The sequence below is a fragment of the Caenorhabditis briggsae genome (assembly GCF_000004555.2).
Source record: "Caenorhabditis briggsae complete genome, chrV, whole genome shotgun sequence".
Taxonomy (NCBI): domain Eukaryota; kingdom Metazoa; phylum Nematoda; class Chromadorea; order Rhabditida; family Rhabditidae; genus Caenorhabditis; species Caenorhabditis briggsae.
In genome coordinates, this window is record NC_013488.2 from 19,023,866 (window position 1) to 19,051,447 (window position 27,582).

Consider the following 27,582-nt stretch of genomic DNA (forward strand, 5'->3'; position numbering starts at 1 on the left):
AAACAGAAATAATGCAAGCGCGCCCCATGGCTAACAGCGTTCCAATTAGGGACAGTTCGACTCCGACACAGTTCGAATTTCGCACAGTTCGATTCTGCTCTTGTTCTGTTTTGACACATGTTCGATTTTAGGCCTGTTCGATTTTGGAAGCGTTCGAATTCGTCGTACCCCCTGAGAAAAACTAAAAAATAGGTAAATTTAACATTTTCCCGTCGGGTTACTGTCGCACTCGTTTCAACTGTTTCCGGTTGTTTACGCTTTCAGATATTTGTTTACAAACATCGCATACACTTCGACTCAACCTTTTTTTCTCTGACAAGGATAATATTTAAAAAACTGTATCTTGTCTATGAGCAAAGTTACACACGAAAATACCAGACAGAGCTCTGCCCGGCGGCTTATTGACTTGTAACTTTGTTCATAGACCAGACACAATTTTTCAAATTATATCATTTTGTAGTATTCGTCAAGTTCTATCATATCTATTTTAGTTATTCCAAAAATGTCGATTCTAAAAGAAGCTACGACTGGGCACGCACAGCTAATAAAAACCGTCAACATCCAGGTTTACATGTATGACCATAATCATAGTTTTAAGCGGGCCGGCCCGGGCAGATGGCGGGCCGACTGATAACTTGTCCCTAGAATGAGATATTCAGACAGTTTTGGTACCTAACGATAGATCTCGACAAGGCCCATCACGCACGCCTATATCATTTAGGCCTAATTCCATTCCGGTAACATGCCGCAACCTGGTCTTAAATGACAATTTTCGTCCAATTTCACAAAAACAGATTTTTGTCATTCAAACACATTGTTCAACATGTTATCGGACCGGAATCCGGCTCAATTTGTATTGGCGTGATGAGCCCTGTCGAGATTTATCATTTGGTACCAAAACTGTCTGCATACCTCGTTCTGGGGACTAGTTATTAGCAGGCCTGCCACCTGCCCGGGCCGGCTCGCTTGCAACTATGACCAAAATGTTTTGTTCTAGAAATTTGAAAATATTCCTGTACTTTTTTTTCTCACTTCAAAGTTCAGCTACAAACACTTCCCTTCCCTTGTTAAATCGGTCACATTTTTTCCTGTTTACTTTGTCTTCAATATGTATTTTTTGCCCGTTTATTTAATTGCATTTTAAACATTTTCATCAGATTTTCGAAACGATCAAAAATTGTGTGTGTGTGCCTTTTTCTTTTTTACCGCCGGTGAAATGAAACATTTTGATAATAAGTGATAAGAAGAATCATTTTGTATCATAAAAATTCCGACTGATGAAGCCGTCGCCCAGATGGGAAGCGCTTCCATTCAAGTTTAAGCAACTAGTCGTGAGCTTCTTAGATTTCAAGACAAGGTAATTATAAGTAGTCAATTATTTCAGTTCAGGAGATCAAAGTCAACTTTGAGCTCAATTATCTCGATCCCTGTAAATGATATAATAAATTTGTCAACTGATAAAATATTGGTGATAATATTATAAATAATTTATCAGTGAATCACTTTTTTTATATCTCTCCCAGGAAACGGGAAAATTTGGCTCGCAGTTGACAAATATCGTAAACACGCTATAATAACTACCACCAAGCTTTCAACTTTGAATCAATTTTTCTCGGTCTTGTAAAAGGTATCAAAAAGCGGTCAACTGATAAAATGTGTATCATAATGTCACCAATATTTTATCAGTTAGCTACTTTTTGATATCTCTCACAGGAATCGAGATAATTGAGCTCAAAGTTGGCAGCTTCGGTGGGCTTCGATTAGAGTAGCTTTCTCATTTCGATTTTTCCAGATGTGCTCTACAAAAATGCTCCAGAACCGACCAAGACGTTGTCAAATCTGTTCCCCTCATCCTAGCAGTCTTTTACTTGACTTGACTCCAGATGACGTTGAAGATCCGACTCCAGGGATTCGCATAACACATCTTCTAGTTATGGAGAAACCATCTGGAAGAGGATTGCACTGGAGAAATGAGTCCGAACAGCAAACGATAGAAAATCTAATTCTAATCTTTGACAACCCAAATGTGATAGTTCGAGAGATGATCTTTACAGTAGATGGGAATCCAGCAAAATTCTTCGAGAACCTTCTGAAACGTATCGGACACCGGAAGTTACACGTGGAGAAGCTATTCTGGTCTTGTGTCGAGTTGGCTATCAACCCGAAGCAATTAGAAAACTGCTTGAAATTTTTCAATTTGTTCGATTCGACAACTTTAAAGAAGCTGGAACTCAACTTTTCACATAAGGGGTTGATTGCGGAATTAATGAAAACGACTCAATTTCAAGGATTGGAAGAGGAGATTTTTATAAGATCAGAGATTGAGAAAGAAATGTTGGAAAATGTGTTTCATTCGGAGAAAGTGAAAATTCAACTGGAAGAAGTTATTGCGGAGGACCTCAAAAGGGCTATAGAGGTTAGTAATTTAATGTAATACTTTATATCTATATGGCTGTTTGGATTCCTTGAATGATACCCTCTAATAGAAAGCCACCGAAACCGTCAACTTTGAGCTTGGATATCTCGATTCCTTTGAAAGATATCAAAAAGTTGTCAACTAATAAAATGTTTATTATAATATCAAAAACATTTTGTCAGTTGACCACTTTTTGATACCTTTTACAGGAACCGAGATATATTTGCTCAAAGTGCAGGTGTAGAGTAGCCTTCTACTAGAGTGTTTATGGTAAGTCACACGGAACGCTATATTTGACTAGGTCAAAATTGTTAAAATAAATAGGTTTCTATTTTAAGGTATTCCAAACCAAGAAGCCGGGATCCTATTTCAAACTATCTACCACTGAGATCCAGGTGGATTTGGATAAGATTCTAGCGATTTTCGAATCGATGCCAGACAATTCTCCAGTTCCAACAAATTGAGTCTCAAGACTTTGAAGAAAATTCAAATTTCAAAAAAATTTCAGCCAATACTTCGAACGAGACACCTACACCCATCGATTCGAAATAGCCGACCGAAAAACAGAAGATGGCGAACCATTGGTTTTTTGGATGAAAATTCAAAAGAATAGTGTCTGGGGTGTCGTCTGTCGTGTGGATCATATCAACAAAGATATGAATAATTGCCCATATTATTGAATAATATTTTTATAATTAAAAAACATTATAATCAATCAGTTCTCAAATTCAGATCTTCCAAAAGATCAATTCTACATAAAATCCCTTTAAGTTCGAATTTCGAAATCTTGACCAATAGTTCCAAAGAGTTTTCGGGATCGCTGGAAATTGTGTAGTGCTGGATTCGGACGTCTGGCTCAGCGCCGTTTCTGGAATTTTCAGAGTTTTGCCTGACTACCGTAAAACCTGTAATGAATGCCCCCCCCCCCACACTGTCAACTTTAAGACATTTTATCTTGATTCCTGTAAAAGATATCAAGAATGTGTCAACTAATGAAATATTGGTGATATTATGATAAGCAGTTTATCAGTTCACCACTTTTTGATATCTTTCACAGGAATCGAGATATATGAGCTCAAAGTTGACTTTGATCTCCTGAACTGAAATAATTGACTACTTATAATTACCTTGTCTTGAAAAGAAGTTAGAGGGCTCTTCTTTTATTGGTTTTACGGTATTTTGTTTCCTCATAAAAAACTTACGTTATAGTGATTGGCATTGGCCATGGCATAAAGTTAATAACTCGAAAAAGTTCATTCAGCTCAATTGGGCGATCCGTAAAAATTTTGAAATAGGCGCCAAGGTTCTTGGTAAGGTAAGCTTCTGTAACCACTGCAATATCCTTTGCCGTTAGTCTTCCAACTCGACATTTCATTTTTCGAGCGCTCAACAATTTCTCAATCTTTGAATTCTCCACTTTGGGTCCCAGTTCGAAAGTTTTGAGTTTTTCAAAAAATTCCAATTTGCATATTTTGTCCACCAGTTCAGAGTCAATCGATGGGAAGTTGATTTCTAGTTTCTTCATGGATTCTGGCTTGAAAAGTTTCAGAAACTTTAGAAAATGAGATTCAGGAGTTTCAGAAGATGTTACAATCAACTTCTCCACGTTGATTTTCAGCCGCTTTCCAGTGACTTGCATCTTGGAATTTTCGTTGGCCAAAAATTCGAAAAAATCTTTAGGATTCCCATCGAAAACCATTTTGAGCTCTCGAATTTTAAGGGTTTCAGCTTGAAAAACTTGAAGTATATCAGAAAAATTTTGTTGGGCGTCTTGAACATTTTCAAAAATCGAAGGGCCGTCTAATTTCCGGTTTTCGCTAATTCGAAGCAAAGATCTCGCATGATCCCGAGGAGATTCCAGAAGAATATAAAGTAAAGAATCGGATCCTAGCACAGCGCAAATGTCAGTCATGCTGGAAAAATATAATTTTCAAAAAAAAAAGAAGAAAAATACTAGGAAAATAAAAGAGTATTCAGACAATTTCTAGGAGGCAAGTTGCGAAATGTTTTGTTTGCTTTTTGCCAATTTTTATTGTCAAATATTTGTGTGAATGATAACGTAGACTTGATGAGAATATATACAATTCTTGGTGGTATTGAAAAATGTACAATTAAAGAAAAATAAAGGTCATGAGAAGAGTACTGTAGAAGGGAAGCTTTACCGACTGCGCCAGCTAGGTGAGAGATTCGCGTTCAATTATCTCAGCTCCTGCCAAAGGTATAAAAAAGTTGTCAAGTGATGAAATGTTTATCATATTATCACAAACATTTTATCAGTTGACAAAACTTTGATATATTTTACAGTAACCGAGATATATGAGCTCGAACTTGACATTGGGGGGGGGGGGGGTTCTATAACAGGTTTACACGGTGATTGCAAGGAAAATATGCACAAGATGGAGATTGGAATGAGATTGAACAAATAAACTGGGATTTAACACCTTTTATTGTCTATTCAATAAAACGCTCACAAACCGAAATAAATTGAAATCTTTACAAGAAATTGAACATTGAAACTGGGAATGCATGAGAGGAGAGAATTTAAAGCAGGGGGAGAGAAATGGATTGAAGTATGCAAACATGTCATTAAAGGTGGGGGGACAGGAGATTTTTCGTAGTTTTTTGTAGCTAGAGTATGCATTCTACCGTGACGGTGTACAACGCTTAATGTCACTCTGCGTACAGCTGTCGTCCTCGCCTTTATGCATGCAATCGGGCGTGCGCTTTCTCTTTGCCCGCGTGGCTCAGTCGGTAGCGGCGCCGCACCCTCAATCATCGCCCTCACAAGTTCAACTCCTCGAGGGGCATCTTTAAACGGAATTTCGAGAACATTATTTTTTCATGTCCCCCACCTTTAAAGAAGGAGATGAATATCATATTGAGTTAAAAAGTTGAGAAGAAACACTTTTTTTTTTCAAAATTCGCAAAAGATAATACGCTTGTATAAAACTCCAGGAAATTTAGAAATATCATAGATCTTATTTTCCAAGTCTAGCCTAGCCAACTACATAGGCTTATACTCATAGCATGAAGTTCTTCACCAATCCAATCTCTGTGTCGTCTCTCTTCAAATGGATCACAGGCTTCTACGCCAGGCGGTGTACCGTCATTTGGTCGGACGAATCCAAAGATGAATTCGAGTCCACGGAAAGTGTAAAGTCGGAGATTCGCATCATGCGAGAGATCGATTTTGTTGAGGCACTGGGCGTAGCTGAAAAGTTGAGAATTTAATCCGTTTACCGAGTGAAAAAAGTTATTACCGTAAAACCTGTATTAGAAGGGCCGGACCTTCTATTACAGGAGCTCTTCAATTTAAGCATGTTTTTATCAAAAAAAAATTATTTCACAACAAATATCTTTTAAATTGTGGAATTCCCGGAATATTTTTCACTGGAAACGTACTGAAATGTTGTAATTTCAAGACATTTTGAAGCGGGTCCTTCTTTGCAGGGGGCCCTTCTGTTACAGGGGGCCCTTCTATTTTTCCGAACCCCTCTCGGAGGGCCCTTCTGTTAGAGGGGCCTTTCTTATGAAGTGGCTCTTTTAACATAGGTTTTACGGTATGTTAAATTTCTCCACTAGTCTCCCTAGTGATTTTAGCAATAAAAAGAAATACGCCTACTTTGAGGCCGTATATCTCGGCTCCTGTAAAAGACATCAATAGGTAAGCAACTAGCAAAACATTTTCAATATTAAGATGAACATTTTGTCAATTGACCACTTTTTGATATCGTTTACAAGAACCGAGATATATAGGCTCAAAGTTAACAGTAAATTCAACTCACAGCACATTCGTTGACATTTCACGCCGGAATTGCATTGTTGCTCCAAGTGGCTTCGTCTTGAAAAATCGCTCAATTTTAACCATAGAACGCTTCCATTCATCAGAATTTGTGATATCCTCCGCTTTACTTGTCAGAACCTTCAAATGTTTTCCCTTCCAGTCATTGAAATAATCGACAGCGTCCAATTTACAATTTTCCACACTTATGGATCCCGCGTTGTTCCACTGTTCTGTAGCGGTGATCTTTTTCCAGAGGTCTCTCGTTAATTTGGTAGTGATTTTGATATGGTTGAGAGTTTCAGTATTCGCCAACTTGAAGAAGGAGTTGATTCTCGAATCTGGGGAACTTTCAGTTGGACACTCACAAGTGCACCCAGGGAAAGAGATCTCGGAATAGAAAACCAATTCTTTCACATGAATCGAATCCTTTGGAATATTATCCAAGCTTCTCATGAGTGTTGAGAACACCTTGTCAAAAGTTTTTGAGCCAGATTCAAATGCTATTTTGTCGATTTTCAGCCCCGGAGTTTGTAAAAGTTTCGCGAGTTTGGACACAGGTTGGACAGTATATGTTTGGTCTCCTTCGGTAACAAATACACTTGATTCATTGCCATTGAGCAGAACAAAAATTTCGTTGATGAAGTAGGGATGCTTATCTGCGACGAGCCGGTCGGTGGTTGACACATCTCGGAGGATAGATCTGGAATTTCAGGTTATAGTTGATTCTAGAAAATAGAAGAATTACCTCTCCAGAACATTGCAATTGCTGAAAACCTTCTCTCGAAGTTCAGGCGGTAGACCCATCCAATTTGGAGGCACCTTTGGAATACCCATGGCTGTGGAAAAAGTAATTTTATAATATAATTATTTTAGAAATTTCAGAAAAAGAGGAAAAATGTGAGCTTCATGTGTAGTTGGCACTATTCTGCGAGCCATATGAGAAGTCACATGAGAAACTGAGCTCTGCTTATCTAAACTAATGAAGGGGTGTGGAGGTAAAGCGACACCCCTCTCGGGTGCCCAGAATGGAAAACTTAGCCTAATTAGGATGGGGATATGGAGGTGAGGAAAGAGGAATAAGCTCATAAGCTCATAATATGTTGATAATAACCAACAGCAAGATAGGGGTCGGGTTTTCATGAAAAGTCATACTTGCGACCGGGCCTTTGCCGGGCCTTCGCGGAATCTGCCATAGTTTCTTTTAGAATCAATATTTTTAGACCACCTAAATTATATATGATAGAACTCGACAAGTACTACGAAATGATATTATTTGGAGAACTGTGTCTTGTCTATGGACAAAGTTACAGACAAAAAACAGACTCCCGACCCGGCCCGGGCCGACGCGACAAGATGACTTGTAACTTGGTTCATAGACAAGACTCAGTTTTCCAAATAGTATCATTTTGTAGAACTTGCCAAATTCTATCATATCTAATTTAGTTGGTCTGAAAATATTGTTTCTGGAAGAAACTATGGCAAGGCCCGGTCGTAAGTATGTGAAAAGTCAAACGTTACAAAAATAAAGGAATATGAAAACCTATTTTTCAAAACTATGTTAGGTAATAAATAACCAAAAATGTGAAAGGTTGCGGAATTACGAAACAGAATAAAAGTCGGCAAAAGAGAAACAAAGCTATGCTAATGTGAGACAGAGACATTTTTCGGGGGGCAAATCAAGAGGGGAGTGAGAAAGAGAGACAAGGATAATGAAACGAAGTATACATGTGTCAGAGAAAGATTTATTAAAAGGGAAAGCGAGATAAAAGTAAGATTTATGATCTATGTATGCAGATAATAGAACAGAATATCTGGTTTCACAAGTACATATGATAAATAGAAGTGGTCAACAAATGCAGTGTTTAAAACATAGAAGCCAATTTAACAGATTCACCATAATACTTTTAAAAAATGTATAGAAAGACATGGTTCTCTAGTGTCTAATGTTAAATTTGATCTTAATTATCTAGGTTACTATTAGAATAGTGGTTTACAAATAGTATAAAACAACTCAATTCAAATGTTGCTAGGTATAACCTAATTGACAGTATCTAGGATAATTGGTTCACTCGAATTGAAAGTAATGGACCGAGGATAAACATCAAAAATATTTTCAAACGTCTCATCATCATAATCTGACGAGAGATAACTTATAAAACCGATGATTTTGAAGAATATCATAAGTGGAATATAAAGAACCTCGTAGATTCAGAATAAGTATACACTTTTTCTGTGCTCTTTTCTGTTGCGCTGTTTGCGGGAAAAAAAAGTCGTGATGACGAAACGCCAAGAGAGAGGCAGGAAACGCAGGCGGTTAGTATATAAAAATGAGGCAACAAGGGAGAGAATTGCTGTTGAAGAATATGGAGAAAATGAAATGACGGAGAGATGAAAGTTTGAGACACGAAAAAAAGTCTTGTTGTTTTCCTGATAAAATGGAGAAGTTAGAATGAACATTTTCTAAAAATGAGGGAGGAGCACTTCCTGATAAGCCACTTAGTAACCTGTATTAGAAGGACCCTTTAATAGAATGGCACCTCTAATAGAAGGTCCCTCCAAGAGGGGCTTGGAAAAATAGAAGTGCCCCTGTAACAGAAGGGCCCCCGTATTAGAAGAGCGGCATGTAAAGAAGGACCCCCTTCAAAATATGTCTTAAATTCCAAAATTTCAGTACGTTTTCTGTGAAAAAAATTCCGGGAATTCCACAATTAAGAAGAATTTTGTTGAAAATCAGTTTTTTTTAAAATGAAAAACTTGCTCAATTTTGCTCAATTTTGCTCAATATTGGTCGAATTTTTCTATGAAAATTTTCCCGAAAAATAGCTGAAAAAATAGAAGGGCCCCTGTAATAGAAGGACACTCGGAGGTACCATAGAAAAATAAAAGAGCCAGCCCTTCTAATACAGGTCTTACGGTAAGTCCCTAGTAACAAACCCTAGTATCTAGATGTTAATGTTCTTAATTGTTTCAATAAATCTGTTCAAACGTAGGGAACCTATCAAATTGAGAAATTCGCAAGTTATGCAAATTTCGTGACCTGAAAAGTCCTAAATTTCCATCTGAATTGATAAAATTTTGTATTCATTGTAAATCACAAATATATAGTACTTTATTGGTTGATATTGCAATTATCTATTATATCACATTATCACAAAAACTAATTATATATGAAGCAAATTGCACAAACTCTCCTGCACACGGTTTACCGTGAAACCTGTAACAGAAGGACCCCACGTTATCAAGTTTGAGCTAATTTATCTTGGCTACTGTGCAAGATATTGTCAACTGACAAAAAACTTTTGATATTATGATAAACAATTTATCAGTTGACAACTTTTTTATATCTTTGACAGGAACCGAGATAAATTGGCTCAAAGGAAAAAGTTAGGGTGCTCTTCTATTACAGGTTTTACAGTATTCATTTTCCTCCCCCAACAACACGAATCTCGGTCGCCATTTTCCATTGCTGACTCTTGACGATGTCGGTCCATGTGAGATCAATGAAGTCGATATCAATGACGATCGACGTTAGAACTCCTGGCACACACATCTCGATGAGCTCTCGGATTCCAGCCTCTGTTCTTCCACGTCTCTCCTTCGGTACATCCTTGGAGAACAAGTCGTATACAATGTGAATCTGATTAACCATCAGACGACGAACTCCGGCGTTCTTAAGCTTCTCGACCCATTGATGGATGACGTCTCCCGAAATGCCGCGACGGGTGACAATGCCAAAGTGTCTGATCATAACCATCTCGTTAGTCATGATGGTCAACACGGCTTCGTCTTGAGATTCCTTATCAAGTGTGAAGATGGATCGGAAGGTTGGATTCTCACGGATCGAGATGCTGACGTCGTGGGAGTTGCTATGGAGACTGAAGGCTTCGATGTTGTATGGCTGGGTGTCGGCAAGGATGCGGCCAGCGTGGCAAGTTTTGCGGAGAGTCGAGCTACAAAGTTGGTTAATTTATACATAGGTGATAGGAGCTTATAAAACTTACCGATCCAAAATGTTCAGATGTCGGACGATTTCCTTCTCAAATTCTGGCAGCATTCGATGACCACTTGGACGTTGATCTTCTTTCGGAACATTGTTCGTACGTTGTTGTCTCTCAACAAACGGGAAGTTGGATACGAAGAACATCATGCCAGACTTCTAAAAAGTAAGAGTTGATAAGGTATATTTTACGAAACACTAAGCTTGAAAGGAGCAGCTGACGTAGCTAACAAAAAATCTGAAAAATCCTATTTTTATATGAATTCTGTGGGTGTGAGGAGCCTTGGGAAAGAAGGAGAGGGACATATCACATGATGATAATCATAGGTATGAAGACGTACCTGGGTAAGGAGGAAATGAAAATAACAGAGTGATAATTCTAGGTATGAGTGGGAGAGATGAGGGGATTCAAGACAAAGAAATGAGTGGCCTGGGGAGAATGTCTAGGTTTGAAGGGTGGGTGGATCATAAGAAGAGCAGGAAGTGGGTGGTACTGTGAAATCGAATTTAGTGATGAGCATGAAGATAGCATAGCAAGTAAAATGTGATAGGAAAAGCTAATGGGTCATGGGAGCAAATGGGAATTTGGGATTCTTTTTCCAGAGGTGCAATTTATGAAATTTGAACACATAAACACTAGAAAACACATTTAGGCAGAACAGGCAAAAGCTCCAGTCAAAATCTCAAAAGCTCTAATGACCATATGTTTATTTAAAAAAGGTTATCAAGATTAAGGTTCAGGGCTTCCTTGCCAATGAGTTACCGGAGAACCTGTAATAGAAGTACATGCTCAAGTGTAAGCTACACATACTCAAGTTTGAGCTCAATTACCTCGGTTCCTTCAAAAGATATAAAATGTGTGAACTGAAAAATATTGAGGGATGTTATGATAAACAATTTATCAGTTGACAAAATAGTGATATATTTTACAAGAACCGAGATAAATCTGCTCAAAGTTTAAAGTTAGGGGGTGGGGAAGGCTTCTATTAAAGGTCTTACGGTAATCAACTCGTATGCTTAATAAACCTGAAAAATTTTAAAAAAAGTCCCTTCACTGCAGCTTTAAAAGACGGCCTCAATTTTTAAATAAAATTTACTTCCTTCTATTGAAAATTGATTTTGGATGCTGTCTAATGAATCACAGTCTATACCGCAGAACTTTGAATATTCTGGAAACTGCCCTTTATTGTCACCGTCTAGCAAAAATATTTTCAAGAGTTTAAAACAACTTTAGAATGATTTTGAGAAAGTAACTGTCATCTAATCCAGCCCTAGTCAGCTGCCAAATGCACATGATCGGTTAGTACACAGTGAAAATAACTTTTCAACACATTTCGAAGATGATTTATATTCCTTTCAAGTCAGCTTCCAGAAGATCAAACCACCTCGAGCTTCCTAATCAACATCACAAGTCTTCTATATAATCCCAGAGGACCATCGAGTCACCGGATTTCCATTTTGTTTTGAAGTTGTTGCCAATGACTACCCACCTTTTTCAATGTTTGGTATTTCACTCGAAAATTACTTTTAGAATCGTTTTCCCCATAAAGTTATCTCTTCATAGTCATCGTCATTTCAGAATGGGGGCGTCCTATTCACGTCTAGAGAGATACCAGACAAATTTCGAGGACATGTCAGATTCGATCATGGAAAATATAGTGGGACGCCTAGACGAGCAATCCATGTAAGTTGGGTTTTCTACTGCGAAGAGACAGAAGCGTTTCTTGGGATATATATTGGGCAGCTCCAGAAGTTAGTACTATATATGTCATGAGAGTTCGACGTCAGAATGATGCATTAGTTACTTGAACAGTGATACAAATAGGCGACGTTATATATATATACCTAGGGACATAAAGCTATATAGAGTGAAGTGTGTTTTACAATAGAGGGGATGTGAAGAAATTGAAGTCAACATTTTTTTATCGGGGAGATGATAAGGTCGGATGCAATTGCACAAACATTCAAGTAGATGGTAATGGTAAAAGTGTTAAAAAGCATACCGTAAAACATGTATTAGAAGGGTCTTTTTAATAGAAGGGTCCCTCTAATAGAAGGGCCCTCCAGAGATACCTCGGAACAATAGAAGGACTGGCGCTTCTAATACAGGTTCTGCAGTATCTCGATTAATTTCAATTTTTTTCGCTCTCTTCTTCTGGCTTTGAAAATTTTCCACTCTTTTCAGAATGCAGTTCCGTGCAACATGCCTAGCTCATCGAGACTTGATTGATTCAAGAAAACCATCTCGACTGGCTGAACTGAGCATCATATCTCGCCACAAGCAATTCATGTTACCTTCTTCGTTTCTGGTGCAACGGAAAAAAGTAGGATATGAGAATAACCAATTTCTACACAACCGAACCGGAACCCGAAACTATTCCCAAACAGAGGCCAAAGCTGACATAGCTTCGAGAATGCTGGTTGACACATTCAAACACCCTGATGCGGTGGTTTTCAAATTGTTGATCCTTGGATGTGAGGAATATCCATTGGGAATAAAAGAGCTGGGAAACAAGATAGTGGAGGTGATCGATCAACGAAAGCGAGAAGGCGTTTCTGCACCTTGGAAAGTACAATATTTCAAATGGGATGGTCCAATAGAAAACGAAAGTTTTCTTGAAATTTTGGGACAAGTAGATGCCTCTTTTTTGGATACTTTACATCTTTATGGAAACCACATCAGCACGCAAGTCGTTGAGAAGTTGGTTGAGATGGAGCAATGGCGTCACATGAGCTCTATTCGAATTAAGAGTGCAGTTGACCTGGATCTCCGTCCCTTCTATCAATGCCACAGTTTGGATATCAAAGTTGTTGAATTGAATCCAGAAGCTATGACTGATTATTTGAAGGTATACCTAGCATCTAGAAGTGATGTTTTTGAAATGGCAAGGGGTTTCAGAACTTCATCAGCCGACACGCAAAATCGGATGCGCACTTCATGATTCTAACGCAACAAGAAATGTCGAGAGAATTCAATGTGAAAGTGATGGAACATTTCCGTATTGACCCATCGGAGGAGCATCTGAAGTGAGTATTATAAGGGATGGCTATGGAACTATCTGAGCGGGATCCCAAGTTACACGTCACCTATATTATAGCCCATAAAATTCTGATTCGGAAGGTGTTTTTTGTTTTCGCGAAACGGCGGTGAGCTTGGAAAAATTAGGTCACAAGAAATTTTAGTGCTAGTTGAACCTCGAATTTCAATGCAAAATCAACAGGTTTAACTAGCATTACAACTTCTTGAGACCTAATTTTCTCGAAGCTCACCGACGCTTTGCAAGAACAGAAAACACATTCCGAATCAGAATTTTATGGGCTTTCTAATATTTGTAGGTCATGAAGTGTAACTCTAGTGAGCTGTATTACCATGATTTATATTTTCAGCACCATCAGCATAACTAAACCACCATACACATACCGAATCTTCTCCATACCCCTGCGCCCTCAAGAGGTTCTGCTTGTCCATTTTGGCCCGAACACAGTAGTTGGGAAAGGATATTCAAGGAACCAAATCGATTTGGGAACGTTCAATTTGAACCTATCATTACCTGCCTTCGGAGACTTTTCCCGTCTGGAGAATCAGAAAATATTATTGAACTGCACTTCTCCTTTCTTTTCTAACAATTCTTAGTGTATGTTTTAATTTCTGTTAATCTCAATAAATCCTTTACACATGGAAGGGTTAACTTGTTTACTAGATTTTCGGTCGTGAGCAATAAATCAAGATAAAATCTTCGGACTCTGGCTTTAAAGGGGCAAGGACAGAAAATCGAGATGTTGTACCTCATTTTTTGAACAATTCTGAAGTTCTACCTTTTTTTATGATTTGACTAGAAGTATTTTTCTGCAAAATTTTTCTGCAAAGCGGCATTCACCCTAATAGAAGACCATTACATACGCACTTTGAGCTCGATTATCTGAATTTCTATAAGAGATTGCTAAAATCTGACAACTGATAAAACGTTAGTCGTGTTATCACCAACATTTTATCAGTTGACACATTTCTCATATCTTTTACAGAAACTGAGATAATTGAGCTCAAAGTACACGTATATTTCGGCACGAAGACGCGTTGGAATCATCACTATGTCAAACTATGTGTTTTAAGCTGCATTTTAGTTTCTAAAAAATTGAAAATCATGAGATTCGCAGAAGTTACAAACCAAGATAAATCTAACTTGACATTTTTTGAAGTGTGACATCATCCGGAATCATGCACAAAAATATCGAGTTCTGCAGAAACTACGCATCAAGACAGATCGAGCATGACATCTCCTGAAATCCTTTCAACCTAGCATCAATGTTTAAATTTCGGTTCATCTTAGAATGGAGATACTTCTACTTTGTCTTCATTCCTCCTCTCCAACCCGTCCCTCAGATTTTTAATTTAACCGAATTTATCTTGTAACTTGTCTTCTTCTCATCTCGCACTCTCGAGTTTCCTTGACAACGAGATGCCTTTCCGATTCCCCTCTCAACAGATGCGTGTTTCTCTTTTTGTGCTTTTAGGACGCCCCGCGCTTTTGGCTTCATGCTCTTCTTGGCGTCAAGAAACGGAGACCCAGGTTTCAGATAGGATAGAAAGATAAGGCGTGCCTTCTGTGACGTCACGGACATCTTGATTTACAGACAAACGATCCTCAAGAATCGAAAATTTGACATTTCCCTCAAAAAAATCAATTATATATCTGACTATACGATTTTCTAATTGAAAAATTCCAAAAAATCACTAATCCTTCCGAAATCCCAGCCCACAGAATTTGTAGTCCGAATTCAATTTCCATATCAAAATGTCCTTCTTCCTCCCGGCTCCAATTTCCTCTTCTCCTTCGTTCCCATATGATTTTCAATTTCATTCCGAAAAGGATGCCTTTGTCTTACCACGAAATGCTTGTTTCCCAGGACGAGAGGTTGTCGTGTATTTCAAAAAAAGTTTCAACCAACTACACACCTAATAGAACCAAGTAGAAGTAAAAGTAAAACTTCTAGAACACCCCTGGGTACTCAGGCTGTTTCTAAAAGACGAGGGGGATCAGATAAGAGGACTTGAACCAGATAAAACCGGGATAAGTACAGCATTTAGTGCATGACCCTTAGTATAGGTATCTGGTAGGTTTTGTAGAGCTCTTCAGTATCAGCACAAAATATTTTTCGGTTATTTTAGATCATAACGACAAGATGGTCTAGTGGCTAAACAAAATGACCAAGACTAAGTTTTCCATCTCGGGCGAATTTCACCCGCCCCGGTTGTAGGGCGGGTGTAGGGCGTTTGCGGGCGGCCCGCCCGAGATGGAAATCTCAGCCAAGACTTTCCCAATGCTTGCCTTAAATAGACCTTATCCTTACTTTTTTGAAATCCTAGTTCAAGATACCTATTTTCATTCCAAGAACACTCTAATATAACGCGTTATGCTTGCCCAATACTTGCCCAAGGCATGGCGAAACGCGTTTTGAGCAGGTCCATAATTCTTGTTTATGACTCATTTCAAGCTTGCTACAAACTTGTCCAAAACTTTTTCTTGGCATGCCCTCAACTTGCCCAACGCTTGCCTGACGTTTCTTGCCCGTTCACTTTGATTCATTGTCTCTCTGGTTTCTAGGTACACATGTTTGCTATACTTTTCCCCTTCTTTGGATTACTGGCTCCACTTCCCTTTCTTGTTCGCACCCTTTGCTCCCATTCCCACCGAAAAGTGGGCGTGGTATGCCCTGCACCTTCTACAGCCGGCCGAGAACCGCAAAAAGAATTTGATATACGACTTTTTTTGAAAGCCAAAATTAATGACAAGTGTGACGTAGATCCTTATAGATGAAGGCTTCTGATGTTTCCCACCCCTTCCTAAGCTCCGCCTCTTTTTCAACTAATTTAGGCTCCACCCTATTTTCAGCTCTCGCTTCTCTTCGTCTCACCTTTTTGTTACTCATTTCTCATTTCCGTTTCCAAATCTGTCCTTCCTCTTTTGATACTACTAATTTCCGTTTTATTTTCAGAAACACTGGAACCCTTTTCAACTTTGGTAGGCATTTTTTACATCTTAATCCAACTGATATCTCAACTGATATCCAACGCCATGTCGTCCACTTGGTCGAATACCATTCCGCTGGATAAGGTTGCCCCGTTCATCTACTATGCAATGACCAGCAAGCCATTGTACCCCAAACAGGAATCGGTGGAAGATGAGGAGGAGGAAGAGGAGGAGAAGGTGGTTGAGGTTGGAGAGGAAGACGTTGAGAAACCATCCGGAGACACTGGTGAGACGTCGAAAGTCGGAGAGACAAAGAAGACCTGGGCTGATCTTCCGATTGACTTCAAGAAGCAAATGACATTGACCTTGGATGATAAATCGAAGTAAGTGAAAAAATAAGTCGCTAGTAATATATTGAAGTTACAACTGGGATTCCAGAACTGACTTCCAACTGTCTTGCAAGGACAATAAGGCTGTTGTGGATGGTAACCCAGTCCACCTCACTCGCGTCAAAATCATGACCCAACCGAAACGTTGGTTCCGTCACACTAAGTTTGTGTGCGAAAAGACTCAAAAAGCCAACAAGTACCAACCATCAACCGAGTCTGCTTCCGTCAAGCTTCACCGCAACGATGCAGCTGAAATGCTCATGCGCTGCTTCAAAAACAGCAACTCTCAGGTCAATCATCTTTGGATCCAAGGCAACGACAAAGCCTATCAAGGAATGCCAAAGTACTTGGCGAGAATCATGGGACGTGTTGAGGATAGACAGAAAGAAGGCTACACTGCTCTCTGGAAAGTCAAGTGGTTGAGCTGGATCGATGTCGCTGTGGAGAACGACATGTTCGCGGAGTTTATGGCTCACTTGGATCCAAAATACTTGAAGACGTTGTACATCAACAACAGTCATGTCGATATGGATGAACTGAAATACGTGATGAGAATGGAGCAATGGCGTGGGCTCAAGGAGCTCAAAATCACCTTCCCCGTGACTTTCGACCTTCAGTACTTCTATCAGTTCTCCAAGATAGAGATTATGGTCTCAAAGTTGCTCCCATTGGAGTTCGCAGACTTCATGAAGAACTTCATGGCTACCCATGCAACCAACATGGCCTACTTCGTCATCCTCAGCGATCAGAACATCATTCCAGGATTCAAAGAGTACGTCTGCCAACAGTTCGAGCCATATCCATTTGATGATGGCAAAGTTGAAGACACGTAAGTCCCTCCAGTGAAACATACATTTTGACATTTTGTATTTCTTTCAGCGATCAGATGAACCAAAACCCATGCCGGCGATTCAAGCTTCCAGGAAGCAAGGATCATGTCCTGATGGTCAACTTTGGACATAAGGCGGTGATTGGAAATGTTTCCAGAGAGAATCTGGTTGCCAATGCGATGGCTCTCTTCATGACAAAGCTGAACATCAAAGCCACCAAAACTTGGGATGTCTAATTTCACTTTCAACTAGATTCTCTGCTTTTCTTCTGTGCTTCACTTACTTCATTAGCTTACAATGCTTACTTCAGTCCTTATGACTATCATGCATGCCTAATCAAAACTAAGTCCTTATGACTATCATGCATGCCTAATCAAAACTAAAAATTATTGCACTTTTCCACTAATCCTGAGCAACCTAGCTGCTTGATTGGAATTCTTTCATTTTCAGCTTACTATTTCGCTTCTTAGTCCTTTTCTCAAAAAGTGCACTCTCTGAATTCCCTGTCTTCTTCTGTTACCCTTATCCCGTTTCATGAGTAAGCTAACCTTTTCTGACTTTGATAGTATTTCCGATCCTTTGGTCTCGCCCTGCGAATTCCCAAAACACAATCTTCCGATGTCTCCTTTACAGATCGATCTCTCTTTTTTAAAACATTCTCACCATTATCCCCTCTCCCGAAAAACAAACTTCCGATGTCTTTTACAGATTCCCCATCTCCTCTCCCACTTCACTCCTAAAAACCGAAAAAAAAACAAAAAAAACAGAACCCATCTCCAAATCTTAAGATTCGGACCCTTCCTTTCTTCCCGAATTTAGCATTATTCAGAATCACCAGAATGTTCCTGATACAACTAACTTGTCCCTCTGTTGCAAAATGTTCAAGTTGTTCATCACATTGAATTTTCATCATGCACTGTATTTCTTGATTCTTGAATAAACCTGTTGACCCAAAAAAAGCGAAACATCGTTTACAGATGTAGGATCTACGCATTCTGAGCAGGGTTCGGTTGTGCTGACCACATTTACCGTAAACCCTGTGGGGCCATCACAAAATCTACCAATGCTGATAAGGCTTATCATGTACTGTCCACATTTACCGTGAAGCCTGTAATAGAAGGGCCATCATATTGTCAAGTTTGAGCTTAATTATATCGATTCCTATGGAAGATATCAAAAATAGGTCAACTAAAAAAATACTCCTGAGGTTATGATAAACAATTTATCTGTTGACCACTTTTTGATATCTGTTTCAAGAACGAGGAAAATTAGCTCAAACTTGAAAGTTAGAGGGCCCTTCTATTACAGTTTCTACAAAAATTGGGTTCGAAAATAGAAGAAGTCTAATCCGCACTAACATCGGAAAAGTGGAATTTCGAACAGCTTTAGTTGGACACCCCAGGATTCGCTGGAAATGTTAGGAATTTAAAGAAAAAGTTTTTTTAAAAGACTTTCACATTCCTAAAACTCTCTATTGGGTCAAACGGGTCAAAGCTAATCCACACTTGTTCAGCATACGAAGACTCGAGCAGGCGTTTATAGCGGATTGTGAAATTGTTGGGTTGATAGATACAGACCGTTGGGTTGATAGATATAGACCTGGATTGAAAACTTTGCATTTACGGAATTTTTCGAAAACTCTTGGTTTTTCAGCTTTTTTCCGATTTCTGAAAGACACCCATTTTTGGCCCGTTTTTGTAATGAAAATTTGAAGAAAACAGTTGTCTTTCAGAAATCGGCAAATAGCTGAAAAACTAGAACAATTCAAAAAGATCTGTTAATGGGAAATTTTCAATCTAGGTCTGTTTTACATCGTCCAATATTTTCAAAACGATCGAAGACTTGACAGTTGAGCTCCAGACTTAGGAAAAAATATTCAGTTCAGTCACTTTTAAGAATCTACAAGTTTCTTGCAAAGTGAACAGACTGGAATGGAATGTGAATATCAAAAGCGAATCTTTTCTAAAGTTTCTGAACTATTTGGATCCAATGTATCTGCAGAAGTTGCACTTAACAGGTCCAGGTATAATGGATGGTTTGGTGGATAACCTGATGGAAACAGAACATTGGAAGTGTTTGTCGGAAATTAAAATCAATGGAGCGATTAAAGCAAACTTGGAAGAGTTTTATCATTTTAATGTGGTGGATGTTCAAATCAAGGAGTTGAATCCATGGGTCTTATCAGAGTTTATCAAGAATCATCATAGCAAGAATCTCTATCAACCCAACAGCTTCACAATCCGCTCTAAACACCTGATCGAGTCCTCCTATGCTGAACAAGTGTGGATTAGCTTTGACCCGTTTGAACCAATGGAAAGCTTCAAGAATGTGTAAGTCCAAAAAAACAACTTTTTCTTTAAATTCCTATCATTTCCAGCGAATCCTGGGGCGTCCGACTGAAGCTGTTTGAAATACCACGAGATTCAGTCAACACTAGAGTGGTTTTCATACTCAACGGAAAGATTCGTGGATATGCTTGGGATAAGGAGACTGTACTATCGTCGTTCATGATTTTTATCAAACACCGGAAGGCTACTTTTTAGATGTTAGCGCGGATTAGAAGCCATCTTTGCTTGAACCCAATTACCGCGAAACCTGTAATAGAAGCCCGACCACCCCCTCCTTAACTTATAACTTTGAGCTCAATTACCTCGGTTCTTGTAAAAGATATAAAAAAGTGGTAAACTGATAAATTGTTCATCAAAATATCAAAATATTTGATCTGTTGACACATTTTTGATATCTTTCATAGGAATCGAGATAAATGAGCTCAAACTTGACAGTGCGGGGACCCTTCTATTGCAGGTTTTGAGTTATATTTTCACGTTATACGTAATACGTTATACGAACTGATAACTTTTGACTGATAAATTATCAAAACTAGTTTAAATCAATTTACTGGTTTATAACTTTTTCAAAAAGTTATCTAGATCTTTTTGATGTTTTTGCCTCGAACCTTGTGTTGTACTTGAACTCCCCTAGGAATTTTGACTTGTACTTACAAAACATGTTCAATGAATTTTTCTATGTCTAATCAAGATTTTTCCCACATTTTTTTTGAGTTCCAGAAGTTTCTACTAGAAGGTTCTAGATTAGATTGCTCATCCCTAAAATACAAAATCTAGAACTACTAACCCTCGCCATTCCTTTCAACACAGAAAAAATCCTATCAAATTTCACACATCCAGAAATGGACGGCCGGGGGCAATCTTCGAGATTTGAGAAAAATAAGGAAAAGAAGAAGAAGAAGAGGAAGAAGGAAGAAGCCAAAAGTGGGGTGAGAAAAAAGGAGTTGACCCGTTTTTCTCAGCTATATCAGATTACAGTTTGAAGATAATAATGGAAGAGGAAGGGAAATGGATGGAGATTCATTTTTCACATTTTTCCTGAAGGATTTCAGATTTTTGTCACGTTTTTCTGAGAAGCTACAGTACCAGCCAATAAGATGTACCAAGATCAATTTTTCATTTGCTTTTCGGCCATTTTGACCATTTTCAGGAGTCTAGAGCTCAGCTGTCAGGCTTCCAATCACTTAAATATTTTTTGAGAGTGTAAAACAGACCCAGATTGAAAACTTCGCATTCACAGAATTTTGGCACGTTTTTGTACTGAAAACATGGAAAAACAGGTGTCTTTTAGAAATCGAAAAATAGCCGAAAAACTAGGAGTTTTTAAAAAATTCCGTAAATGCAAAGTTTTCAATCCAGGTCTGTTTTACACAAACCAAAGTTCTCGAAGTAATTTCAATTTTTATTCCAAAAGAAAAAGCAACAAAAACTAAACATTTCGGTACCAAAATCATATTCCTAGGACCCCTGAGAGCCGAGATACAGCCATTATGAAGTTTTGGGTGCTAGAGACGCAGACGACAAGACGCTCTAACTGTCTGCGTCTCTCTATAACTTCAAACAGCTGTATCTCGGTTTTTAGGAGTGCTAAAACGTCGCTTTTAGAACTAAAAAAAATTTCTGAATTCTGTCCGATTCCAGCATTTGAATGTACAGCCAAGTTCTAGACTCTCGAAAATGGTAAAAATCTCGAGGCATTTACAGAATTTCGGCCCGTTATTGTACTGAAAACATGAAGAAACAGGTGTCTTTCAGAAATCGTGAAATAGCCGAAAAACTAGGAGTTTTTAAAATATTCTGTAAATGCAAAGTTTTCGATCCAGGTCTGTTTTATAGAATCATAAGTTTTTTCAAAAAGTGGTCGGAAACTTAAAAGCCGAGCTACAGACTCTTGAAGTTGATCGAAATGACCGAGAATTAACAGAAAAATTGGTTTTTGTCTATCTTATTGACCAGTGCTGAATGGTTATAATTGGAATCCAATTGGCTGGAGGAAATTATGTTTTTAAAGCTTCTGGAAAATTCACGTCCGATGAATGTCCGCTTTTAGCTCAACGATTTCCTTTTACACCTCTTGCTCTTCGATTCCTTAATTATGATTCAAACCGACACTTTGCTCCATACTGCTCACTTGACTCATTCACTTACTTCTCAAATTAACAAAAAAACATGATTCCCATCTGATCTCCATTACGTGAAATCTGTGATGCTTCCCTCTCATAATAATAGTTAGTAGCGGACCCTTCTATGTTTGCCAAACGGCTTCTTCTCTCAACCACCCACATCACACAGACCCCCGATCAGTTTCCCATGTTTATGTACTCAACGGACACTTGCCGAATTTTTGTGATTTTTTTTCTAACTGGTAGTTCTTTTAGATTTGTAAACTTTTTCAGATTTTTGGTACAAATGTGAACCATGTTAAAAACTATAATAGCTCTCTTATTCCTCTGGACTCTGGGCTCCTCTGAACATTGCACTTGCAATTCGAAATGCGTCAAATCATCATCGATGGCTCTCAAAGGACGAATTCGTCAAGAAAATCGTCAGGAAGAAGGCCCAGAACCGAAGCTTGCGGTTATGGCAGTTGTGTACATTGAAGGATTGGAATTTGAGGCAAACCGATGGGATGTGTTGAAAGTGAGTGACTTAGGTAACGAAGTGTAGAGAGGCACGGGCATAGTTTTCTTTTTGAATCAATGGTTCAAAAATTAGATACATAAGATGGAACTTGACAAGTACTACAAAAAGATGTCATTTGAAAAAGTGTATCTTTGTTATGAACAAAGTTACAAGTCATAAACCATCTGAGCTATGCAGTCACAGCGTTATAGCTTGTAACTTTATTCTGAGACAAGATACAGTTTTTATATAATATCATTCTGTAGGTCTCGTTGAGTTCTATTATACCTGATTAACTTAGTTTAAAAATATTGATACTAAAAGCAACTATAGCAGCGCCTGCGAAGGCCCGGCAAAGATCCGGTTTAGAAGTATGGACATGTGCGTTTTAACTGTTTTCAACTTACATGACCAAGAAGGTCGAAATTTTTGAACCTTGTAAAAACCACTCACTTCCGAATCTTTCCAGAACGACTCCTCCCTCTCCATCGACTGGCTTCCGATGTCCCACGACGTCATCGAGTCATCCAGAAGACCTCCTAAACTCAAATCTGTCCATTTTGTGGATGTTGGCCAAGAGACAACAGCGTTGGTTATTGAACTTCTGTTTGATTTGTTGAACATGAAATTGAGATCGACTTATGAGATAAGGGTAAGGCTTTTGAACCCCTACAAATGAAAATTTTTAAAGTGTTAAAACCTAGGTTGGCTCATTATACGACACTAAATGTGACAAAATGCTTGATCTCACCAGTCACGCTGCTCTGAATGTCACTTTTGCATGTGAGAAAATTATTGGTGCAGACTGCAGAGATGCCATTAAGAGTGAGCAATTTAAAATAGCCAGTTTTTTCATTTGAATCCAAATGCGTTGAATTTTCAGTCGACCATCACCCAGTATGCAATCTGATGCGTAGCTATCACACACGAGTGATAGAGCTGGAGAACCACGTGGATCAGGTGGATGTGTTGATCTCGATTGAGAAGAATTACCATCGACTCAAAAAGATGAGATACTTTTTGGCTTATTCTGGTATAGCTAGCTTTGTGGAAGATTAAAAAAACCTAAATGTTTTAGGAAAATGCGAGGAGCACACGAAAAATGACCATGGAGAATGTGTATTGGATATGGCGAAGGCGAATACGACAAGATTTTGTGTGCCGAATCGAGTGAACTGTACGAGATTTGTGGGTTCTGTTTTGGGAATTCTGAAAATTTTAAAAGGGTTTTAAGAATCGAAAGTTTGCCTTCACCATTTCAAACTACGACACTAGCAGTAAGTACGGTGTGCAGATATGTGGAATTCTGGATCATCGGTTTGAAGCGCCGCCCATTGTATCGGGGACGAGTAAGATTGCAGCGGATGTGTTGACAGGTACGGTAACTTCTCAAGGATCGTAGTTCTCAATCTAATTTTTTAATTTTTTTAAAGAACTGGAAGAGTTGATTTGAGTAAAGAATTCGAGCAAAAAACCTGTATTAGAAGCGCCTTTAACTTTCAACTTTGAGCCAATTTATCTCGGTCCCTACGAATTCTATAAAAAAGTTGTAAACTGATAAAGTGTTTATCATAATATCACAAGCATTTTATCAGTTTACAAATTCTAGGTATCTTGCATAGGAGCCAAGAAAAACGAGCTCAAATTTGACAGTGTGGGAGACCTTCTATTACAGGTTTTACGGTATATAATTTTAGAAAACTTTCAGAGCCTGAACCTATTATTTTTTTCCTATTTTCTATTTTCCAGTTTCCACCACAATCGCCTCCCTTTCCGTGATTGCTCCAGCCGACTCTCTTCTTCGCACCCTCATTGGATACGCCTTTGTACTAGCCTTCCTTCTAATCATCCTCATCATCTTCATCAGCTACAAGTGTGCAACAGGACGATGGTGTAAAGGAAACAATCAAGAAAGTGATCAATTTCTAATGGATGAGAAAAGTCTGACACTATTTGAAGATATAGTGATTGGCAAGGGCAGATTTGGCACTGTTTATATTGGTATGTCAATTATTTTTGATTCCGAGATGAACTACAATTTCTAGGCCAATTATCCCTTGATTGGCATGGTCCGGTAGTATTGGATGACCAACAAAGGGTCGCTGTGAAAACCAATCGTTACCTGGATAAGTCTAAAAAACAAGACTTCTTCGATGAAATCGAAGGAGCGAAAGAAGTCGGAAGGCACTCTAGAATCTTATCTTTCATTGGGACAGTCGTCAAGAATGGAAATGTATTGCATGTTATGGAGTACTGTAGCAATGGGAATTTGTTGGATTATTTGATTTTGAAGAGAAAGTATATGGTGGAGGTGAGACAGTTCTGTGAAATGGTGAAATTAAAGATTGATGTTTTTCAGCTCCAAGAAAAAGGGGTCAATCTAAACGAGAGCCTCCCTAGCCTCAACGACATTGACTTTGATGAAGTAATCTCCATACATGACTTATATAGAGTTGCATCTCAAATTTGCACAGCCATGATGTACTTGGGAACCAAGAGCATTGTACATAATGCATTGTGTGCTAGACACGTCATGATTTCATCTGATCATAATGTGAAGCTCGGAGACTTTGGAAGTATTTCAACACCAACAACTCCGAATTGGTGAGTCCATAATTGTTTGATCCGTAACTGCTCGTCCACCTTTGCGTGCACTTTGAGCTCAATTAACTCGGTTCTTATAAGAGATATCAAAAATCTTTCAACTGATAAAATGTTACTGATATTATGACAAACACTTTATCAGTTGACAAAATTTTGATATCTCTTATAGAAACCAAGATAATTGAGCTTAAAGATTTTCCAGCACCCCTGTGGTGAACCAATACAAATGGTCGAGCCTTGAACTCCTCCGTGGGGAAACCGCAACGGCTCTTTCGGATGTCTGGTCATTTGGAGTGGTCCTATGGGAGATACTGACCATGGGCGGCCGTCCCTACTATAATGTTCCTGATGCTGGAATTAGAGGACTGGTGGAGAAAGGGTTCAGGTTGCAGAAGCCAGATGGGTGTGCTATTTCAATGTGAGCTTTCTGATTATCATATTTTCTAAACGTTGAAAACTTCTAGGTACCAACTGATGCGTGAAACCTGGCTCGACAATCCAACGGACCGCCCGACGTTCTCTCAAATCTCTCAAAGGATCTCTCAAGCTGCTAGTCAGTGCACTCCGGAAGCTTCCAGAAACTTTTTGACGATCTCAACACTTTGCGACTATTACCTCGATGATCCATCTTCCACATCTCGCGACACTCCGGCGACGTCTTCATTGCCACGTCGACAACACTATGACGCGGCAGCGCTGATTTCAGAATCCGAACGTCTTCTTGGATATCGACTTTGATAATTTTTAATATTCCAAAAACATTGAAATGAATGAAATTTTAAAAATATTTAAAGATCTACCTTCAGGGATAAGGGAGGGATAGTTGTCTACGGTTCTTATATGATGGAGCCGTTGTGAGATTGACTAAAAATATACAAAAGTTAGTTAGGAAATCAAGAAGACTGACGGCTAGATGAGTTCAGAAAAGGAAAAAGGGACGTTTCTGAATGAAGGCAACGCGTTGCGGTCGCGTTGCGGTTTTCCCCAGGAGCAACAGTGATCATAAATAACAAGCAACTGAGTTTGAATGGAAGGGAGTACCCCTAATTTATCGTAAAACATGTAATAAAAGGGTCGTCTCTTAACTTTTGACTTTGAGCCAACGTATCTCGGTTCTTGTCAATGATATCAAAAAGTGGTCAATTAACAAAATATTTATCATATTATCACTAACATTTTGACAGTTGACCACTTTTTGATAGCTTTCACAAGAACCGAGATAGCTTGATTCAAAGTTTGAAGTTACTCTATTAGAGTGCTTACGGTAATTAACTTCGCTTCAAGCTTCTTCCGATCTTTGGATCTCAGTTAAACCAATTTCCATTTTTCTCCCCCTCCCCACCTATCCGTGTTTTGTATCCAGAATGACCTAGTTCTCTCCGAGACTTCCCTCCTTTCCTTCGTCTTCATTTTCTTCTCATTCGTTTCGTCATTTATATTTGTTCATGTCCTCCGTTGCCCTCGCTCCCTCTTACAACAGTCACCCTGTCGCCATTATAATTTTTGTCTGTTTCTCTATGATTTCTTTGATTTTCACACTGTCTCTCTTTGGTAAAGGTCGCCCAACACACCCTTGGCGTCCTTAGGAGCCCTTTGGCGTCCTACAGACCGCTAGATTTGAATTTTATGACTGTCGCTGAGTTTTTTTCTTTTTGTACTCAAAACTCAGTAGCTCATAGCCGATAGATCACTGTTTTTGAAAAATGAGTTGGCTAGACTCTTCCGAAAACGAGCCTATATGTATGATTTGTGCTATGTTGAATAATTGTGCAAACAAAAGAGTTCAACTATAAAAGTTTGATTTTTTCAGGTTCAATAGACCGCAGGTGATAAGAATGGTGAGTTTTTTTTTGATACATTTTTGATTTTTCAAACTCTAATGATCCAAATTTTCAAAATACCCAAAAACATATAATAGAAGGGTCCCCACATTATCAAGTTTGAGCTAATTTATCTCATTCCTTATGCAAGATATCAAAATTTTGTCAATTGATAAAATGTTTTTGATATTATGACAAACAATTTATCAGTTAACAATTTTTTGTAGCTTTAACAGGAACCGAGATGTTTGACTTTCAAAAATACTGTAAATGTTTTAGTAGCCGCCCATCTAAACCGTCAACTTTGAGCTAATTTATCTCGGTTCCAATCAAAGATATTGAAAGTGTCAACTGATAAAATATTTTTGATAATCTGATAAACAATTTATAGTTGACAAAGTTTTAAAATCTCTTATAGGAAATGAGATAAATTGGCTCAAAGTTATTAGTTGGGTGCCCTTCTATAACAGGTGTTACGGTAGTCTTCCCAGCTCAATTAAAAAAATATATATATATTAGAAAAATGTGTTTCAACTCATTTTAACTTTCCAGACTCGCTCGCCAGTTCTCCCGCCATGGGTCTCCACGTGGCTTCTGGTTTCCGGTGTGATTTGTCTAATTGATGTGATCTATACCATGTTCCGCCCATATACAAATGCACCCGATGGTTTTGTGTCGAATACATTGTTTTATGGATGTAAGTTTATTCTTTAAAAATAGGATATGAAGTACCTTCACTAGGTCTGAAACTAGAAATGCTTAAAAATTGAAACCGAGTAGGGATTTACCGTAAACACTCTAAT

At 38.6% G+C, this 27,582-nt stretch overlaps 9 protein-coding genes across 9 annotated transcripts in view; 6 read left to right on the plus strand and 3 right to left on the minus strand.

Moving 5' to 3' along the window:
• Nucleotides 1-1,792: 1,792 nt before the first annotated feature.
• On the plus strand, nucleotides 1,793-2,880 carry CBG05599 (the record flags this gene model as incomplete). Its single annotated transcript, XM_002638514.2, has 2 exons — nucleotides 1,793-2,416; nucleotides 2,755-2,880. The coding sequence occupies 2 exons, from the start codon at nucleotides 1,793-1,795 to the stop codon at nucleotides 2,878-2,880; spliced, it is 750 nt and encodes a 249-aa protein (XP_002638560.2).
• A 734-nt stretch (nucleotides 2,881-3,614) lies between these two features.
• On the minus strand, nucleotides 3,615-4,328 carry CBG05600 (the record flags this gene model as incomplete). The annotated part of the gene is made up of 1 exon (XM_002638515.2): nucleotides 3,615-4,328. The coding sequence occupies one exon, from the start codon at nucleotides 4,326-4,328 to the stop codon at nucleotides 3,615-3,617; it is 714 nt and encodes a 237-aa protein (XP_002638561.2).
• Nucleotides 4,329-5,407: 1,079 nt separating this feature from the next.
• CBG27324 lies at nucleotides 5,408-7,034 on the minus strand (the record flags this gene model as incomplete). Its single annotated transcript, XM_045238609.1, has 3 exons — nucleotides 5,408-5,627; nucleotides 6,202-6,900; nucleotides 6,946-7,034. The coding sequence occupies 3 exons, from the start codon at nucleotides 7,032-7,034 to the stop codon at nucleotides 5,408-5,410; spliced, it is 1,008 nt and encodes a 335-aa protein (XP_045098453.1).
• A 2,584-nt stretch (nucleotides 7,035-9,618) lies between these two features.
• On the minus strand, nucleotides 9,619-10,347 carry CBG27325 (the record flags this gene model as incomplete). Its single annotated transcript, XM_045238611.1, has 2 exons — nucleotides 9,619-10,150; nucleotides 10,202-10,347. The coding sequence occupies 2 exons, from the start codon at nucleotides 10,345-10,347 to the stop codon at nucleotides 9,619-9,621; spliced, it is 678 nt and encodes a 225-aa protein (XP_045098454.1).
• Nucleotides 10,348-11,777: 1,430 nt separating this feature from the next.
• CBG05602 lies at nucleotides 11,778-13,831 on the plus strand (the record flags this gene model as incomplete). The annotated part of the gene is made up of 4 exons (XM_045238612.1): nucleotides 11,778-11,881; nucleotides 12,383-13,055; nucleotides 13,097-13,224; nucleotides 13,585-13,831. 4 exons carry the CDS (start codon nucleotides 11,778-11,780, stop codon nucleotides 13,829-13,831), a joined length of 1,152 nt encoding a protein of 383 aa, XP_045092995.1.
• A 2,440-nt stretch (nucleotides 13,832-16,271) lies between these two features.
• Nucleotides 16,272-17,621, plus strand: CBG05603 (the record flags this gene model as incomplete). The annotated part of the gene is made up of 3 exons (XM_002638517.1): nucleotides 16,272-16,549; nucleotides 16,605-17,384; nucleotides 17,435-17,621. 3 exons carry the CDS (start codon nucleotides 16,272-16,274, stop codon nucleotides 17,619-17,621), a joined length of 1,245 nt encoding a protein of 414 aa, XP_002638563.1.
• Nucleotides 17,622-19,413: 1,792 nt separating this feature from the next.
• Nucleotides 19,414-19,928, plus strand: CBG27326 (the record flags this gene model as incomplete). Its single annotated transcript, XM_045238613.1, has 2 exons — nucleotides 19,414-19,715; nucleotides 19,763-19,928. The coding sequence occupies 2 exons, from the start codon at nucleotides 19,414-19,416 to the stop codon at nucleotides 19,926-19,928; spliced, it is 468 nt and encodes a 155-aa protein (XP_045098455.1).
• A 2,316-nt stretch (nucleotides 19,929-22,244) lies between these two features.
• On the plus strand, nucleotides 22,245-25,697 carry CBG05605 (the record flags this gene model as incomplete). Its single annotated transcript, XM_045238614.1, has 10 exons — nucleotides 22,245-22,373; nucleotides 22,825-23,007; nucleotides 23,060-23,180; nucleotides 23,239-23,388; nucleotides 23,434-23,543; nucleotides 23,590-23,731; nucleotides 24,105-24,356; nucleotides 24,383-24,959; nucleotides 25,162-25,377; nucleotides 25,424-25,697. The coding sequence occupies 10 exons, from the start codon at nucleotides 22,245-22,247 to the stop codon at nucleotides 25,695-25,697; spliced, it is 2,154 nt and encodes a 717-aa protein (XP_045092996.1).
• A 1,097-nt stretch (nucleotides 25,698-26,794) lies between these two features.
• CBG05606 overlaps nucleotides 26,795-27,582 on the plus strand; it is a gene marked incomplete at both ends in the record, with an annotated part of 1,801 nt that continues 1,013 nt past the window's right edge. Inside the window, 2 exons of the mRNA XM_002638519.1 lie at nucleotides 26,795-26,797; nucleotides 27,332-27,476. Of these exons, the coding sequence (XP_002638565.1) occupies nucleotides 26,795-26,797; nucleotides 27,332-27,476 (148 nt within the window). The remainder of the gene's footprint in view (nucleotides 26,798-27,331; nucleotides 27,477-27,582) is intronic.